Source organism: Trichoderma aggressivum (assembly GCF_033847375.1).
Source record: "Trichoderma aggressivum f. europaeum strain CBS 100526 chromosome Unknown scaffold_091, whole genome shotgun sequence".
NCBI classification, from domain to species: Eukaryota; Fungi; Ascomycota; class Sordariomycetes; order Hypocreales; family Hypocreaceae; genus Trichoderma; species Trichoderma aggressivum.
In genome coordinates, this window is record NW_026946457.1 from 36,494 (window position 1) to 54,643 (window position 18,150).

At 47.1% G+C, this 18,150-nt stretch overlaps 7 protein-coding genes across 7 annotated transcripts; 3 read left to right on the top strand and 4 right to left on the bottom strand.

The window, feature by feature from the left end:
• Positions 1–1,869: 1,869 nt before the first annotated feature.
• On the bottom strand, positions 1,870–2,655 carry Triagg1_10881 (uncharacterized protein; the record flags this gene model as incomplete). The annotated part of the gene is made up of 4 exons (XM_062895001.1): positions 1,870–2,145; positions 2,240–2,292; positions 2,472–2,559; positions 2,635–2,655. The coding sequence occupies 4 exons, from the start codon at positions 2,653–2,655 to the stop codon at positions 1,870–1,872; spliced, it is 438 nt and encodes a 145-aa protein (XP_062750168.1).
• A 1,917-nt stretch (positions 2,656–4,572) lies between these two features.
• Triagg1_10882 (uncharacterized protein) lies at positions 4,573–6,147 on the bottom strand (the record flags this gene model as incomplete). The annotated part of the gene is made up of 1 exon (XM_062895002.1): positions 4,573–6,147. The coding sequence occupies one exon, from the start codon at positions 6,145–6,147 to the stop codon at positions 4,573–4,575; it is 1,575 nt and encodes a 524-aa protein (XP_062750169.1).
• A 950-nt stretch (positions 6,148–7,097) lies between these two features.
• Positions 7,098–7,517, top strand: Triagg1_10883 (uncharacterized protein; the record flags this gene model as incomplete). The annotated part of the gene is made up of 1 exon (XM_062895003.1): positions 7,098–7,517. One exon carries the CDS (start codon positions 7,098–7,100, stop codon positions 7,515–7,517), a length of 420 nt encoding a protein of 139 aa, XP_062750170.1.
• Positions 7,518–7,864: 347 nt separating this feature from the next.
• Positions 7,865–9,352, top strand: Triagg1_10884 (uncharacterized protein; the record flags this gene model as incomplete). Its single annotated transcript, XM_062895004.1, has 1 exon — positions 7,865–9,352. The coding sequence occupies one exon, from the start codon at positions 7,865–7,867 to the stop codon at positions 9,350–9,352; it is 1,488 nt and encodes a 495-aa protein (XP_062750171.1).
• Positions 9,353–10,010: 658 nt separating this feature from the next.
• Triagg1_10885 (uncharacterized protein) lies at positions 10,011–11,588 on the bottom strand (the record flags this gene model as incomplete). Its single annotated transcript, XM_062895005.1, has 10 exons — positions 10,011–10,142; positions 10,193–10,228; positions 10,277–10,360; positions 10,409–10,438; positions 10,488–10,883; positions 10,933–10,977; positions 11,029–11,114; positions 11,176–11,293; positions 11,358–11,432; positions 11,487–11,588. The coding sequence occupies 10 exons, from the start codon at positions 11,586–11,588 to the stop codon at positions 10,011–10,013; spliced, it is 1,104 nt and encodes a 367-aa protein (XP_062750172.1).
• Positions 11,589–12,658: 1,070 nt separating this feature from the next.
• Triagg1_10886 (uncharacterized protein) lies at positions 12,659–13,193 on the bottom strand (the record flags this gene model as incomplete). The annotated part of the gene is made up of 4 exons (XM_062895006.1): positions 12,659–12,841; positions 12,905–12,963; positions 13,029–13,122; positions 13,191–13,193. The coding sequence occupies 4 exons, from the start codon at positions 13,191–13,193 to the stop codon at positions 12,659–12,661; spliced, it is 339 nt and encodes a 112-aa protein (XP_062750173.1).
• Positions 13,194–17,041: 3,848 nt separating this feature from the next.
• Positions 17,042–17,866, top strand: Triagg1_10887 (uncharacterized protein; the record flags this gene model as incomplete). Its single annotated transcript, XM_062895008.1, has 1 exon — positions 17,042–17,866. One exon carries the CDS (start codon positions 17,042–17,044, stop codon positions 17,864–17,866), a length of 825 nt encoding a protein of 274 aa, XP_062750174.1.
• Between the last annotated feature and the right edge of the window lie 284 nt (positions 17,867–18,150).

Below are 18,150 nucleotides of genomic sequence, written 5' to 3' on the forward strand. Positions count from 1 at the left end.
TTTTTTTAATAACCTCGAAAGAAAAAAAGTTATATTTTATACTTAGTATTTTTATAATACTAAAGTAGACAGTTATTTAAAAGCTACCTTATATTTTCCATATACCCTATACTAAATAAGTAATAAGCTATATTAAACTATTAACTATTTATAAATACTTAATTATAATATTTTTCTTCTTTAATAACCTTAAAAGAAAAAAGTTATATTTTATACTTAGTATTTTTATAATACTAAAGTAGACGGTTATTTAAAAGCTACTTTATATTTTCCATATACCCTATACTAAATAAGTTATAAGCTATATTAAACTATTAGCTATTTATAAATACCCAGCTGTAAATTTCTTTTTTTTTTAATAACCTCAAAAGAAAAAAAGTTATATTTTATACTTAATATTTTATAATATTATAATTTATAATATTAATAAATTCTTTAATATTTTTAAAATAATTTATTTTTAAATATATTATAGTATAAAGTAAATAATAAATTAATTATTAATTTTTAATTATAATATTTCTTTAATAACTTTTATTATTATTATTTTAAAAAAAGTTATATATTTTATATTTTTATAATATTATTATTCTATAATTCTATTATAATTCTATTATATTAATTATTTTTATTAAATAATTTCTTTATAAAAATCTTTTAAGTTATTTTTTTTTAATACTAAATTTTTTTAATATTTTATTAATATTTTTATAATTTTTATAATATTCCTTTTTATTTTTAGTAAAACTATATTATATTAATTTTTTTATAATATATATAAAATTATTATTCTATTATTAATAATATAAATTTTTTAACTTACCCTAGAGTAATTCTTTTATATTATAAATAAAAATTTAAATATATATATAACTTATTTAAGTTTATAATTCTAAAATAAATTTAAAGTAAGTAATTATATAAAGTAATCTTAAGCTATTTTTAAAATAATTATAAATAATTATAAAGTAGGTAAATTAATATAATATATAATTTAATTAATTTTTTAATTTTTTAACTTTTATACTTAAGTTTATTTTCTTTTACTTACTTACTTTTATATAAATATATTAGTAAAATTATATAATAACTAAGAGGGCAGAGGAAATATATAAATAAAGGCGCGGATATATATATGCCTTATATAAGGCAGCGGCTCTAGGGTAAGTCCCTTTTATACTCTAAGGTAACTCTAGGGTATATTCCTTTATGCCGTACTATAGCTCTAGGGTAAGTACTTATATAAGGCAGTGGGTATAGGGTAAGTATATATTAGCTCCTATTTTTATTTTTAAATTTTTTTTTTACTTTTCTCTCCTTAGTTCCTTTTTTTATTTTAATCCTTTACTTTATTACACAGCCCCCTTATACTAAGCCTAACCTAAGTTATTTTTTAAATTAGGCTATAGGGTAAGTATAAGGTAAGTATAAAGTAGTTTTATAATAGCTATAGGGTAAGTTAATTATTGAAAATATAGTATAATTTTAAAATAAATATAATAATACTTATAAAAATAATACCCTAATATATATATATAATAGTATAATTATTTAAAATTAAGGATTAATATATTAATAAGAAAGTTTAATTATGTAAAAACGCCTAAGAGTTTATTATAGTTAGCAGCGGCATAGGGTCACCTAAACAAGCTATTTAGGGTATTTATACTTATGCAGCGCGAAATGTTTACCAATGAACAATGTTTATTCTTTTGTATTAGTGGTATCCTATGGCATGTTAGAATTCTCTTATATCATGTAGGGCCTGGCCGCTATATGATACAGTATAGGGGAAAAACCACCTAAAAACCCTATACAACAGCCTTCGTTTCCCCCCGCACACTATCTATGCCGCCAGTCGCCACGGCTTTACCAGCCGAAGAGCGGGTTCATGAATTGCACCACATCCTCAGCAACCCCCATCCTGATCTCGCTAGCCCTGAGCGTACGTCGGATATCCCGCATTCTGTCGTCGATGGCCTTTTCCGCAGTACCATTAACAATGGGGCACTCTCTTTGAATGGCGCAAAGGCGGTGGAAGAGTCGTGGTTGGCGGTCGTTTAGCAAGATCTCCCTGACGCCCAACTTCTGTTCCTTCTGGCGGAGGATCTTCTCTAGGTCTGACTCGGCCTGGCTGAGCGCCTTCTAGGCGGTATCGCAGGCCGTTAGCCATTCGTTCAGCGAGGCTGCGCATTCCTGAATCGCTTTCTGTTGTTGACTAGCGCCCTCCCCAAGGGACTGGCGGCCGCGGTAGGCCACCGCGAGCTGGGTGGTCAGCGCGGGGCATTTCCTCTGCAAAGCGTTAGTGTCAGCGGCTACGGTTCCGGCGGCCGCGGGCCTGGGTATGGCGTGCATACGAGACAGCTTCTCGGCCTAATGGGGCCTTCGCAGATGTGGCATCCACCTAAAAAACAGGGTTAGAACGCGTGGGCTAGGCGAGTGCCGTAGGGGGCTGCTGGCGTGGCACTTACCCGGAGCGCTGCCGGAGCTCTCTGCCGGGCGAATTACAGTGGTGGGGTCTTCGTCCAGGCGGCTAACGCAGCCGTGGCACACTGTCAACTGGTTTCATCGAACGTTAGCCCCGGCTTCTTCTAGCTGTTGACGTTGTGTTATACGCCTTGGTTAGTGGCTTACCTTGGTCCACGTGGTGGTCATTGTGTGCGGCAGATCCTAGCAGAGACTATACATTAGCCACGCTTTCCTTCTCTTCGTCCCCCCCCCCCAAAGGTCCTACGACCGAATGGAAGGGGTCGGCCGCCAGAATTGGGCTCGCGGCCGCATTCCCATTTTCCGCAAAATTCGTTTGTATGCGTTTTTGGTCAAATCGACTCACGGCCATACAAAAAAAAAACCGACACAGCCTTTTTCCCAAACTGTGTAGGGTAGGTTGACGGCTTCAGGGCCGCCTAGGCCCCCAAGGGGCGCCGGGGGTCAATGGCTAGGGCTGTGAAGAGCGTGATGGCGCTGGGGGAGCCTCTGGAAGGGTTCGGTATCCGCCGTAAGGAGCGCCGTTGGAAGATCGCTCCAGGGTAAGTGGTTTGACATATTGAGGCTTCTCTAGGGTAGCTAAATGGGGTATATAAAAGTTATCGTGGGGTGGATGTTTTTATATAACTGTGGGGAAGCGCTGGAGTAGACTATCCCCAGGGGTATTAAATAGGGCTATAGGGGGCGCAGGGGCGCCAAGAGGGCCGCTGGACGGGCTTGGGTTTCTCCGTAGCCGGCACCCCGGAAGGATGGCTGCAGGGTAAGCTGTTTAATAAATCGCGGCTACTCTATGGTAACTAGAGGGCATATGTAAAGGTTCTACGGGGTAGCAGTTCCTATGCAGCATGGGCGAGGCCCTATAAGAAACCGCTGCCGGGGGTCGGGGACAGCGCTGCAGGGGGCACACAGGAGCGCCAAGAGAGCCACTGGAGGGATGTGGTATCCGCTGTAAAAAGCCCCCCAGGGGACTGTTCTAGGGTAGGCGAGGGTAAAGAATAAAAGCGGCTCCAGGGTAGCCCATGGCAATTAAAAAGCTTACTATAGGGTAGCAGTTCTTATATAGCAGGGGCAAAGGCGTATAATTAACCGTCACTAGGGGCCATGAATAGCGCTGCAAAGAGCACGGGAGCCCTAAGGGAGTCCTTAGACGAATTCGGTATCCGCTGTAGAAGGCACCCCAAGTAAATCGCCCCAGGGTAGGGGGAATATAAAAGGGTAACTCTAGGGTAGCCAAGTAAAATAAATAAAAGTAGCTATAGGGTAGTGGTGTTAATACAGTAGAGGGGAAGCCCTATAATAAACATTCCCAGGGGCCACGTATAGCGCTATAAAAAGCACAGGGGCGCTAAGTAAGTCACTGGACTGATTTAGTATCCTTTGTAAAAAGCGCCCTGGGTGGATCGCTCTAGGGTAGGTGGAGGGAACATGGAAGGGGGGCTCCAGGGTAGCCCAGAGCCCTCACAAGCTGCTGTAAAGGGCAGTGCTAGCCGCCTAGGGTGCTAGCATTGGCGGATCTGGCACCCTTTCCGATTGCTGTTACAGAAGAGCGCGGGAGCGCCAAGAGAGTCGCTAGACGGATCCAGTACCCGCCGTAAGGAGCGCCCCAGGTGGATCGCTCTAGGGTAGGTGGGAAAATAGATTAGGGAAACTCTAGGGTAGTAGCTTTTGTATAATAAGGTTGAACCGCTGTACTAAGATATCGCTGGGGGTTGTAAATAGCGCTATAGAGAGCATGGGAGCGCCAAGGGAATTAATAAACAGGTTTAGTATCTGCTATAAGAAGTACCGTAGGGGGGTTATTTAAGGGTAGGTAAATTAACATATTAAAGTTACTTTAGAATAGCTAAATAAAATAAAAAGGAATTTACTATAGGGTAGTAGGTCTTATATAATATAGGGGAAGTACTAGCTTATAAAGATTAAAAATATATTAATTACTATAAAGTAATAGTTTGTTGGGGAATTATTGAGAAGTTTTTATATTTAATATTTATTATAAAAAAATACCTTAAGAGATTTATTATAAAGTAAGCAAAACGACCTTTCCCCTACTCCTTATTCTATTCTATTTAAATATAAAGAGATCTATGGGATTAAACCCCTAAGAACCCTTACGGCCTGCGGTAGAAGTTGCGCAGGATCTGTCTCTTCGGGGCGGGGCTGCTGACCGCCCTTAGGCCGAAGATTCATCGGGTTCTCCTGATGGCGCCCGTGAGATCTCTTGAGGGCATGTGCTATGCCGTTCCCCAAGGAGCCAAAGAGCCTTAACCCATGCCTCGGAAGGGCTGCCGGCATTATGGGATAAAAGCCGCCAAAGACGGTCATGTTATCATGCGCGGTAAGCTTGGACCAGTCTCCGCTGGCCAGCGGGGTGAGATCGAACGCGATGTGGCGGAGGGGGGTGGGCGAGAAGTCTTGGCCGCTTCGGAGGCCGAGCTCCATGGCTGCGCAGGCGACCATGTGCGACATAACCCACTTCAGAGAGTCGCCCACTGCTGTCACGCCTGATTTGTAGTCGGTTTCGATGCACCAGTCCCTGAAACGAAGCTCGCTGTTGCCCTTTTCTGTCTGCTGCACAGGGGGGTTGAGCGGGTGGATTTCCAGCGGGAACCTAGCCCACGCTCGGCGGCGGGATATATTGGCAGTTCGCTCCCCCGTGAGCCCCCTGAGTGTCTGCAAAACGCAGAAAAGCGAGATGTATGGGGCTGCCCATAGGTATGGCGCCGGGGTCAGGGGGAAGCTCATGGCGGCGAAGTGGTAGGGGTACCCCATGCATCTGAGCTCGAGACGCCACATCTTGATGATTTTAACGGCTCGCCGCCGCCGTTGCAACTTTATGGGATCAAAGATATAAAGGTGTGCGTATTTCTTGGTCCTTGGATCGCTGGCTCGGTCGAAGATGAACGATATCAGGTGACCGTCTACCCTCACCATGCCCGCAACAAACCTCTTCCCATACCAGTTCCGGAGCATAATGTCGTCCGACTGTTCGCCTGGGGTATAGGCCAGCTGTACATGGCCCATGTTTGCTCTGCGTAAATGTATGTTCATCGGCAATAAGGTATTCCCTATGTCGTACACCGCGGTGGGTACGTAGGTGAAGTCGCTGAGGTCCTTCATTTGGGCGCGGAGGACGCCAAGGAGGTTTTCGGGGTCGGGCCGCGCGTTTTGGACTAGAGCGGGATCGTATATATCCTGGATGTCGATTAGGAAATTGTGGTGCATCCGTATGTGCTCCCAAAAGTCGTGCGTCCTGTTACCCCCGCCTATCATGCTGGTGCTGCTGTAAAACCGCCCAGCGTCCCCAAAGGTCATCCTCCGGTTGGGCATATATAACAGAAAGGTAGGCCAGACATCGCGCATCCGGATAAAGGTAGGCTGTATTGGGTAGAGCTTGGGGATGCTGCGGTGGATGCTGACGGATTCCCTTTCCGTTGCAAACTCGCCCTCGGCCTCTAGCTCAACAATGGCCCAGGGGATACTATCCGTTTCCGTACCGTTTCCCCAGGCGCAAACCTTGTCGGAAGGAGGGGGGGCACTGCGGTTCTTCTTATTGGCATCTTTACCATCCACGAAGGGTACCCCAAAATCAATATCAAAGAAAGGAACAGTATTAGGGGGGAGGGTGGCAGGGGCGGCAGGGGCAGCAGGGGCAGCCATGGTGCCAAGCAGTAGTGAAAGTCAAAAAAAAAAAAAGGGTATTCTGCTATGTGAATGTATGCAAAAGATTAGTAGGTAAGTATCACCACTTAGATGGGGAAGTATATAAGACGTATATAAGTAGACGTCAGATTATCCCATGAAACTATTTTTATTACCTCTGGGAGGAAGCAGCTCTGCCTTTTCCACTTGCACTCTTTGAGCCGGCATGGTGGTAGTGTGATTGTTCTGCACTATAACCCTTGGATAAACAAACAGTTTGTCTTTGTGGCTCTGACGCGGTGGCAGTGCGCTGACCGCCACCCGGTTTCCATAGTGGTCCTTTGGCAGCTTTGTTCCACGGAGCTTTAAATAGAGCTACCCTTTTCCTTAGTTCTAGGGAAACCCTTTCACGGTCGAGTCCAGGGAAGTGGCTGGTCCGCAGGGTGCCGTTCTTTGTCAAAACGAAACAAAGCGGACACGCGGTCAGGTGGCTGGACGAGGGAAAGGTAACCTCGAAAGGTCGGTGCTGTTTTATGGGTTGAACAATGAACTTATCCCTTTGCTGCCCGTCACGTCGCCACGTGCGAGCGCATGCCGTGCCGGTCCCGGTAATGGGGTCGATTGATCTCCCCGCATTACCCCACGCTACTTACCCGAGACACGGCTGATCGATTGGATACGTGCAGATAGAGACCTATAATTAGCAACCGCTAGAAACCCTAAATCAACATCACCGCAGACTAAACTTCTCCTTTGGCTGTTGCTGGATTTCCGGAACAGCCCAAAGGTCAGGCCGGGGCTGTGAACGACGCCAGTGTTCAACATGACAAAGGGGGAACGGCGCCGGCGCGCCCCCTGCCCTGTTCGCGCGCTCCTTTGAAGCCCTCGCCTCTTGCTGTTCACGCGCCCCGTAGCGCTGGCCGACGCAAGCGCGGATGCGCCTACGCCGGACTGCTTCGCAGTACAGCATGGAGCCCCAAATCCTTCAGCAAGGAGACGTGGCTGCCACCCAACAGCTTGACCTCTTTGACCCCAACCTACTCGCTGACATCACCCCTCCCAACCTTTTGCTCGACGGGACCGAGGTAGGCTTACCCTCCTGCCGCAGAGGCCAGTTGACCTCGCATGGGAACAGACGACGTGGACTGCAGCCTATGGGTATCCAGAACCCCATTCCCTTTGCGAATGAGGCTCGGCCCTCGGTGGGCAGGGCCAGCCTGTTTGCCAACGCCAGAGACCACAGGGGCGTACCCAGACCAATAGCGCTCCCAGGCCAGCTGGGGGCACACCGGAGGCAGACGACAACGCATGCCCACGACCTGCATCCCTTGGGCGGCCGCACCGTAAACGGGGAGATGGTGGCGCCAGGGCCAGGGATTCAAGGTTAAAGAGGGCACGATCGGACAAAGGCCAGCGTAAAACGGGGACCCGCGTCTTTATCTTCAAGATCTATAAAGAGGTTACTAAAAATAAAAAACGCAAAGCCAGGCAAGTGCACGAGAGTTACTTGGAATAAAACACAAAGGCGTATAAAACACAAAAGCGTATAAAACACAAAGGCATAACAGCATATATGCAAATATAAATATCAACAGTAGTCTCCCATCTATGGGTTCTAGAATAAAGCTTTACTTTATATGACTGCATATACTAAGCCGTTTAAGACTATTACTAGCCACCGCAGCCAAAACAACGCACCTCTTCAGATATTCTTACACCTACTACGTCAACTCCAATGGCTCCTCAAACTCGTTCTCGGGCGGTCCGGCCACCTAAGAAAGGTGCAGCCACGGCGAAGGGCAATAAGTATTTTGAATACTTCCTCAAGGGCAAGCAGCAGGGAGCGTGGGTCAGCGCAAACGAGTTCCCAACGCAAATGCCCCCCAACCCCCCCGTCCCACCGGCCCAGAGCCTAGCAGAGGCCTATCACTATCGCGTCCCTACCATGAACGTCCGCCAGGAATGGCCCACCCGCCACGGCCTCACGACTGGTGCCATTCCCCCTCGAGACGCAGCGAGATTAGCAGCGGAGTTCCCGGGCCTCCAAAAAACCGGCCGGTTTGTTACGGAGGCTCAAGTAGGAGGTCTGTCGTGGAATGACCACTTGTTTGAGGTGCGAAAGCTGCTTTTGGACTTTCATAACAACCAGTGGGCCAACAGTTTCGGCCTCGCCGCCATGCTACATATAATCGGCCAAGGTGTCCCCTCGACGGCCGTGATGGATGCATTTATCGACATCGACGACACTTCAGTCTGGACGAACAGCAGCGTACCTGGGAGAGCGACGCCTGACCTACGGATCCTGCTCGGCCGAGGAATGGTCAACGCTGACCTCCCAGGCCAGGGCTATACGAATAAATTCCGCGACAGTCTCTACGGCCGCCGCTTCATTGTCACGTTGTTTCACTTTCATAACCCGCAGCACTGGGTCGCTGCTGTTTTTGACAGGGTGGCTGCCACGCTTCTCATCTTCGATACATTACGCGACAACCAGCGCGAGGCAAGATCACGGGCAGCGGCATTAGCCTGGCGGGAGTTTGGTGTTAATCTTGGTTTTCCCTGTGATATACACGCCGTCGCCCCTCCCCTCCCAGCCCAACCTAGCGGCTGGGAGTGCGGCTACCTCGGCTTGCTTAACATCTCCCTGTGTATCCGCTCGCTCCTGGGGGTTACGATCCATGAATGCCTACAGACGAATCTGCAACAGTTCGAAATAATGGTGGACGAATTCGAACAACCCAACAGGGTGCAAGGGTTCGGGGGTGCCTATATATCCCTCCCCGAAACCCCACTCCCCATCCCAGACTGGCATTGCGGCGGGGGGAATAAGGACGGTTGGATGCGAGCCAGCACCTTCCTATTCTCCATATTTGGGAACGAGCTTGGTTTTCAGACGAAGGACGACCTTGATATTCGTCTTGGAACGTATGACGCCAAGGATAAAAACCCCATCTTTTTCGAGTTTTACCCTGGGTTTTTGGAAGAGGGCTGTGCCCTGCAGATTGGTAAGGTTGGCAGGAGACGTTGGGATGTCACCCAGAAACGCCGGCTCCCAGACCTCTACAAGTCAAGCATTACCCTAAGGGCCGGCCTGGATAACAGGACAAAGCCAAGGGCTAGGCCTGGCTGGAAGCCCCCTGCGGAGACAACAATGTACCCGCAGCTAGTGCAAAAGTACAGGTTAACTGCGATCGACCAATTATTCCGTCGGAGGGTAAGATAAAGGTTATTATATAGTAAGGCTATTTTATAAATAATATACTATATAATAAAATTGATTCTATATAATTCTAATCTAAACCACTTTCTAAAGTCTAATTTAGATTTATATCTAAAGAAGTTTCCCAAGGTACTGCTAATACCTTTAGTAATAATAATATAGAGATTTTATCTTAATCCTTTTCTTTAGGGGTAGTAGCTAACCTACGTAAGTGTTAAAGGTATGTTAGAATTATTAAAAAATTAACCCTAAGTTAATTAATATATATTTTTAGAAAAACACCTTTATCTTAGGACTTTTTATTACAGCAGCAGAAAATTAAACTTTTAGAAAGATAAACCAAGGCTAAAAAAGAGAAATACATAAGATTTAATAAAGAAAAATAACTCTTAAAGCCAAAGCTAGAAAAAAGCTACTTAAGATTAAAAAGAGAATTAGTATTTGAGAAAAAGCAATTAAAGTTTCTTAAACAGAAAAAAGAGATGGAAAAGCAAGGTTTAATCTAAATAAGTAGTAAATAAATAAAAACAAATTCTAACTAACCCTAAACTAATTACCACCATAGGGATTTTTAAAAACTTTCCAAACCAAACAAGTATTATCAGCATAAAGGGGGGGGCAACCTATTTATATATTAGTTTAGAAATATAAGCAAAGGGAATTAGAAGTAATTCTCACGTCGGGCGGGTTCCAAAATACACTCCGGGCACCGGAGCTTGCCTTGCGTAAGGCCGCAAGAACGCCGCATATCGGCAATCCGCATTAAACCCTCCTCCTCATCGCGCCACTTCGGCTACTCAAGTATTAGTAAGATATATCAAAACTGGAAGTGTCATTACATACAGCACGGAGTCCATTCTCATCTACCTCGGAATCGGACTAGTCTTGTTAGTGAATCAACACAAAAACAACTCCAAATCAGTTTACCTCGTCCGAAAGTCCCATCCAAACATCCTCATCATCATCATTATTATTATTATCACTACTATCAGCAGGGGGAAGGGCCAGGAGCTAAGTCTAAGTCAGCTGTGTTCTAGTATAGAATTATTTAACACTTACATCGTTATCAGAATCAGCGGGAGGGGCCAGCTATATCAGAATTAGTTGCGTTCCATTTCCCTACCATTTCAATACATACCGGACCATGTCCATTGTCAGAGCCGTCGCCGTTGTCAGAGCCGTCGCCGTTGTCAGAGCCGTCGTCGTTATCAGAGTTGTTGTCGTTATTAGAGTCGTTGTCGTTATTAAAGTCATCGTCGTCGTCGTCGTCGTCGTCGTCGTCATCGTCGTCGTCAGAGTCGTCGTCGTCGTCGTCGTCGTCAGAGTCAGAGTCAGAGTCGTCGTCGTCGTCAGAGTCGTCGTCGTCGTCAGAGTCGGAGTCGGAGTCAGAGCTAGGGGGGGCCGGAGGCGCGGGGGGAGCAGGAGGAGCAGGAGGAGCAGGAGGGGCAGGAGGGGCAGGAGGAGCAGGAGGAGCAGGAGGAGCAGGAGGCGCGGGGGGGGCAGGAGGAGCCGGAGGCGCGGGGGGGGCAGGAGGCTATTGTAGAGTTAGTTGGGTTTCATTTTGCAACTGGTTCGGCACTCACCAGGGCATTATCATCATCGTCATCACCATCGTTATTATCGTCGTCCTGAGAAATAATTTAGTAATGGATCCTAATTAGTTCCCAATTGCAACATACATCGGACAGGATGTCAACGCTGGGATCAGCAGCCTTGCGTGGGATCCACGTCGGACGGAGGCCGGCCATGATTTGAGTATACCATCCTGGAACTGTTTCAGTACCAGTACCAAATTGTCTAAGAGATCTTTGAGATTCGATTCTTACGGTTCAGGTCGTGCTGCAAATCGCCAGCGTTGGCGCCCGTGGCCCGTTTCTCGCACTCGATTTTGTGCACTTTCTTATAGTGCTGTCGGAGAGATGACTCAGCACCAAGCTTGTCGTTCTATTGGAATCATATCAGTACTAGTACGAAGACATATCAGTGATGTTTTACAACCAATTCTTACCTTCCAACAGCGGGCACCGGTAAAATCGGTGTAGCGGCAGTAACGCTCGCCGGGCATGATGATGGGTTCGCCATCCTGCAGAATCGATTCAGTGACAGTCCTTTTTTTTTTTTTTTAATTGATTCTTACTTCGTTGTAGAGCAGGGTCGGCATCAAATTGTCCTGCCGGACGTTGGCGGGATCGTTAAGGTAGGCCTGGTAGGCGGGGAGGTGCTTGTACGTGAGGACCATATTGGAAATGCTTCGCAGGTGGTTAGGTGATGCTTCAGAAAAAGACGAGAAATGGTTTAAATGCAGCTTGGAGATGATTCTAATGGAGTTGAAGATGTTAGGTTAGAAAGGAAGATTGGATTAGTCGCGAAACAGTAGAGAAGCGATTCTATAATATATATATTAGATAAACCTCACCTTTGTTTCATTTTCCTTTCACATTTACACAACATCCACTTTTCTTTCACACTTCAAGTCACAACGAGGTCAATTCCTTTGTGTCTACAGCAGTTCCGCATCCGGAAATATTTCAGAACACATGACGGAAATGGATGAGAATTGCCCCAAAGACAATTCCTTTATGTTTGCCCCTAATTTCCCTTGTTGTTTTCTTCTGCTCTAGGGTAGTAAAAGAGGAAAAAAAAAAAGAAATACGCGATGCGACAGCTCATTATAACACTGGGCTACCTATATCCCAGCCTTTAAACACTAAGGTTAAATAACAAAATGTAACTTACCCTGGAGGACATAGTGCACAAATATATTCTTTAAAGGGAAAATATAATAAAAAAAAGTAGGAAGGCATACTTAATTAAAACCCCTACCCTAGACCTACCTGAAGTATTAGGTTATCACACTGTAGTAATATAGCCGCCATGGCGCAGCGGCCTGGGCGCTGTATTTTAGCGGTCTAGGCGCCGTGGCCCAGCGGTCCGGGCGCTGCGGTTTAGCAGCCCGGGTGCAGTAGGCAATATTTGTTGAATATTAATGCCTTCTAGGAGAACATAACTACGGGTGTTATAAAATATAGTCAACGGAATTACGTGAATATGTTTCTATTGGTAGGATGTTATTACTTATTAGAATTCTCTTACGCTATACAAGGCCCTACTCTTATATAGCGCAGCCAAAGGGGAAAACCAATAAAAACCCTCGGCAATAAGCTTACCCAGTGGGCTTTTAACCAACTAACGGACCTTGCCTAACCTGAAATATATCCCTGAAACGCCTCAAAGGTTCACTACCGCGTTTTAATCCAAGGCGGATTGTCCAATTGCTTCTTCCTGCTCGACGGCTTCGGCTTCGGCTTTCTAGGCCTCCTCCTTGGCCAGGAGCCACTGGCCCAGCCGCTGGGCGATGCATGCGACCCTTGCAGTTGCTCTCTTGAGTTTGGTGACCTTGTTCAAACTGCGGTCTTCCTGGGCAGCCCACAGGCTGTCCGTTCGGCGGTGATACGCAGTTACAAGCCGCTGGCTGAGGACGGGATGATCTTCCTACGTGGCACGGAGTCAGCACTGCAGAACCCAAAGCCCGCTGTAAATATAGGTATGACTTACGGCTACCGAGAACTTTACATCCTCCGCTGTAAGTAGATGCAGGCAAATGCCACAGTGATCTAAATTAGTTGACTAGTTAGCGCGATGTGGCGTGTTAATAGCTACCTCAGGGGTCGCTGCTTACCCCCGTGTTCTTCAAAGCCTAGGCTTATTCGCGGCTGAGCCCGCGGATTGGCTCCGAGTAGCCGTATGCACTTTAGGCATGGTGACAGATCAGCCTATAGGGCACTTTTAGTTAGCCTGGCCAGGGAGCAAGTCCGCTATTTAGACTATGCTAGCGGCTTACCATGGTTGTATTAGGTGTCGATTGGTATGATTCTAATAGAGGCTATACGTTAGCCACGCTTTCCTTCTCTTCGTCCCCCCCCCCCCCAAAGGTCCTACGACCGAATGGAAGGGGTCGGCCGCCAGAATTGGGCTCGCGGCCGCATTCCCATTTTCCGCAAAATTCGTTTGTATGCGTTTTTGGTCAAATCGACTCACGGCCATACAAAAAAAAAACCAACACAGCCGCTTTTTCTCGCTGGCTCTAGGGTAGGCGGAAGCTCCAGGGTAGCTCTAGGGTAGCTTGGTCCTAAATAATATGCATATGGCGTATTAGTGGACTGCTATAGCGCATTAGCGGTTGTGGGCATGGCGGATTAGTGGACTGATGTAGTGTATTAGCGGTTGTGGGCATGGCGGATCGGTGGCCTGCTGTTATAGCTCCAGGGTAGCTCCAGGGTAGCTCCACGGCAGGCAGGAGCTCTAGGGTAGCTCCAGGGTAGCTCCAGGGTAGCTCCACGGCAGGCAGGAGCTCCAGGGTAGCTCTAGGGTAGCTCCACGATAGGCAGGAGCTCCAGGGTAGCTCTAGGGTAGCTTGGTCCTAAATAATATGCATATGGCGTATTAGTGGACTGCTATAGCGCATTAGCGGTCGTGGGCATGGCGGATCAGTGGACTGATGTAGTGTATTAGCGGTTGTGGGTATGGCGGATCGGTGGCCTGCTGTTATAGCTCCAGGGTAGCTCCAGGGTAGCTCCACGGCAGGCAGGAGCTATAGGGTAGCTCCAGGGTAGCCCCACGACAGGCAGGAGCTCTAGGGTAGCTCCAGGGTAGCTCCACGACAGGCAGGAGCTCCAGGGTAGCTCCAGGGTAGCTCCAGGGTAGCTCTAGGGTAGCTCCACGGCAGGCAGGAGCTCTAGGGTAGCTCTAGGGTAGCTATAGGGTAGTGATAAATTTTTTTTTTCGCTAAGTTCTGAAAAAAAGTCTGTGTCGGTTTTTTTTTTGTATGGCCGTGAGTCGATTTGACCAAAAACGCATACAAACGAATTTTGCGGAAAATAGGAATTCGGCCGCGAGCCCAATTCTGGCGGTCCAGCCTGTCCAAAAGCCCGGTGGACCCATGAGGGGAAGTGGGAGCCAATCGGAAAGCTATCCGAGTTGACTATGCAGGGGACCCCTAACAAGGATAGGCGCTAGTTGTTCAAAGAAGGTTGGACTAGCCGTAGCTATATCGCCATAATCGAAGCTATTTCCGGGCTTGGCTAATAATGTGGGTTCGAGGGACAAAAATCAGTGGGAATCGATGGTTGGCCCCAGGTGGAACTCGGTGCGCTTCTGGCGCACTGGCTTAGGTACGGGTAGCCCGCGGGTCCGGCTGTTCCTGGGGCCCAAGTCTTGTCAACAACAGCGGCTGGACCGCCGTAAACTGGAGTGCTCACCTGGCCTCCTCTGGCGCCTGACTGGGGGAAGTGTCCTCGGCATGACCGAAAAAGGCCGACCCTTGTACCATATCTTGTTCTAAGATACTCGCAGACGGCACCCTTTTGAACAGGCTCGTAGGCTCCGCGCCTCGCTCGCGATCGGCGTGTGCTGCGTCATGTATCGACCCCTCGGAAAGCGGCTCCCCAGGGTGCTCGCCGTATGGGGGATGCCTGGGTCGAGGAGTGAGGTCCTATAACAACCCGGATGGGCTTCGGGGACGTGTCCAAGCCTCTTGATATCCAACATAGATAGAGGTAGCGATGCCGAATCTTGGCAACGGGAGAATCCGCTAGTAACATGGACGCCGCAATGGTTGAAGTCTTCTAGCAAGGCCTCCCTCTTTAGTGGGCTACCGAGGGCTCTTCCTATTTGAAACAGGAACCCTTGGCTGATTAGCTACGGGCTGGCCCCGGCCGGTCGGCAGTACAGGCCATGGACGTTCCGCTAAAGGTGACTAGCTACGTAACCGCCCCGGCGGGAGGTCAGTACGGTCTTTAGAATCAAATGCCACTCTTATTGCGCGTAGACGGCTCTTTATACCGGTTGGTGTCTTGGGGGACTGCTGGCCGTACAGCCTTAGAGCCTTAGCTCAGGTGACCGCATGAGCTTCCTTGGCTGCTATGCACCCTCTGGTGGAGCGGCATGTAGTCAGTACGTCCATCAGAACCCCACTCCCACTACCTGTATGCTTTATTTATTTTCAAACTTATTTGGGCAACCCTGCCTGCTGTCTAGATGAGGGTTACGTTGATCCAAATCCTAGGTATGTCTTATATCAGGAGGACCAGCGGGCGGAAAGGTCGAACATAGCAATGGCCTCTTCCAAGTAAGTAGCCCCAGCTTGATGGGTGCAAAAGCGTAACGTCTGGCCACTGTTATAGGCGGAGATACATAACCCTTTTCTAATAGCTCACGGGGAAGCGTAGCGTAATTAAGCTACACCCATATATAAAAATGGCACAAAGTGTATTTTTATCTTTCGCTTCATTAATAGCGATATGGTAAAGATGTTCGGCCAACATTCCCTCAAGTTTTAGTGGTCTTAGTAGTTTTTGTAGTCCTAGCTATAGGTAGGTATTGTAATAAATAGGCTAAGCCAATCCCGCGGTTAATACTTACTTAGGCTTATACTTGGGGTTAGGCTTATATTATACGTTTTCTTTTTTAATCATCATATAGGTTAATGTAATCTCTTATCTATAATAGGGAATAGTATCACAACCCAGCACTTACGGTCATAATCAGGGAGCCTACACAACAGGCACAGCCGGATTAACATTAATTCTTCCACCAACCAGAAGAGGACTAAGAAACATTTCCTCGATCAACCACAGGATCAATTGAATACATATTGATCCACGAACGGATCAATACAACATTCTTCCATCTACTCTAGCGCAGCTGGATATATAAGTTTTATTCTCCACGCTCGTTTAGGACGTAGCCCTAGCACAAGGTTTATCCCTTGGGAATCCCTTTTATATTAACTATAAAGGCGCTTATTTTTTTACAGATGGGCGATGTGCCTAGGGCCACTGGTAAGAGAGTAGCAGAGAGAATGGCAGATATCCTCACCTTTTGTCGCAATTGGGCCACGTCCCTTTGCCTTCAGCCGACATTTGGTCTTGGTGCGGGCACCCTATATTCCGACGTCTTTGTGCCGAATGGCCTTATGAGAGTTGGCGTACAGTATTACACCAACCCCCCTGCTAACCAGATATTGAATCTTAACCCAACCTTGCTGAAGAAGCCCCCTATTTAGAATACACTCAACACAGTTGTGTTTGTTACTGGTGGAATTTGTAACAGGATTTCCAAGCCTTAGGGTTACGTATGGCCTGGTGTTTTTGTGTTGGCTTATTATCCGAGCGGGTTAAGCATACATGTAGGTAGATTAATTAGCTTTAGTATATTAGGCTGGACCTGGGACCTAGGCTTAACTTGCCAGTCGAGAATATACTATGTATATTCTCCAATTCACTAGCTAATTTAGGAAATAGCACTACCTTATATTTTGTTGTATTATTACTCTAAAAATACCTCCCTCTACTATAGAATAAAGAAAAAAGGTATTCATATTTCAGGGCAACGTTTTGTTCAAAGTGCCTTGCTTCACTATTGAACAAAGAAAGTGTTGTTCATCCTTTGAGACAACCTTGAACACTGCATGTGGTATTCTGTCACCGTTTTTTAAACACCTTGTGTTCATCCTTTGAGACAACCTTGAACACTGCATGTAGTATTCTGTGACCGTTTTTTTAAACACCTTGTGAACAAATACTTCAGCTAGCCTAGAATCGTGTATAAATATGCGGCATACTCCTCTGGTATGCAGGGTTTATGTCATCATTCCCATAGCCAAGTATCAGCCGATAACCACAACCGCCTACGATGAGCTCCCAACCCCCCAACCCTCTCGGGTCGCAAGACCAGTCTTCCGGCGGCGACTCCCCCGAAACCCCAAGCTCTATGGACGTCAGCGACGGCCACGTCTCTCCCGAGCCCCGTAACCTCGAGGCACTCTACAACCAACTTGCCACTATCATCACTGATAGCAGGCCCAGTGAATGCACCGACCCGGTGGAACAGCGCGCGATCCTTACGGACCTTGTCGACTTCCGAAGCAAAACCCATGCTCAGCTTCAGCAAGTACGTGGCAGGGCAAGTCTCCTTGTCCTCAAATGGAAAGAAGCCCACTGGAACGCACTCCAATTCCAAGACCAGGTGCATCGCAACACCTTGCATCATCCCACCTTTCAGCGCTATATGAGGGATGTCCTCTGGTCTTTGGGGATTAACCTAGAACAACGAAGTATGATCGACACGCTTGGTATAGTGCTCACTAACCCGCATAATGCCTCCGTGGATAAGATCAACTCGACTAGGTTGCTTATCATAAGAGAGATGGGCGATGTGCCTAGGGCCACTGCTGAGAGAGTAGCAGAGAGAGTAGCGGATATTCTCACCTTTTGTCGCAATTGGGCCATGTCCCTTCGCCTTCAGCCGACATTTGGTCTTGATGCGGGCACCCTATATTCCGACGTCTTTGTACTGAACGGCCTTATGAGAGTTGACGGAAGATACCACACTAACCCCCCGATCGACCAGGTATCGAATTTTAACCCAACCTGGTTGAACAAGCCCCCTATATGGGGTACAATCAACACGGTTATCTCCATTACTGATGAAATCTGTAATAGGTTTTCTGAGTCTTAGGCCTGTGCATGGCCTGGTGTTTTTATGTTGGCTTATTATCTGAGCGGGTTAGGCGTAGGTAGACTAGCTTTAGTGTATCGGGCTGGACCTGGGACCTAGACTAAGCTTGTGAATTTATCCCTATAATAACAAAATCTACCTCTACACCCTACATCTCCAGACCACTCTTTCTACAATCACGATTTGCTAACATAGCCGCCACCCTCTCTATAATATACATGGCTCGCTGCAGATCTCGTGGCCCCCGGTAGATAGCGGCCGCCTCCCCCTCGAGTTTCCCCCCT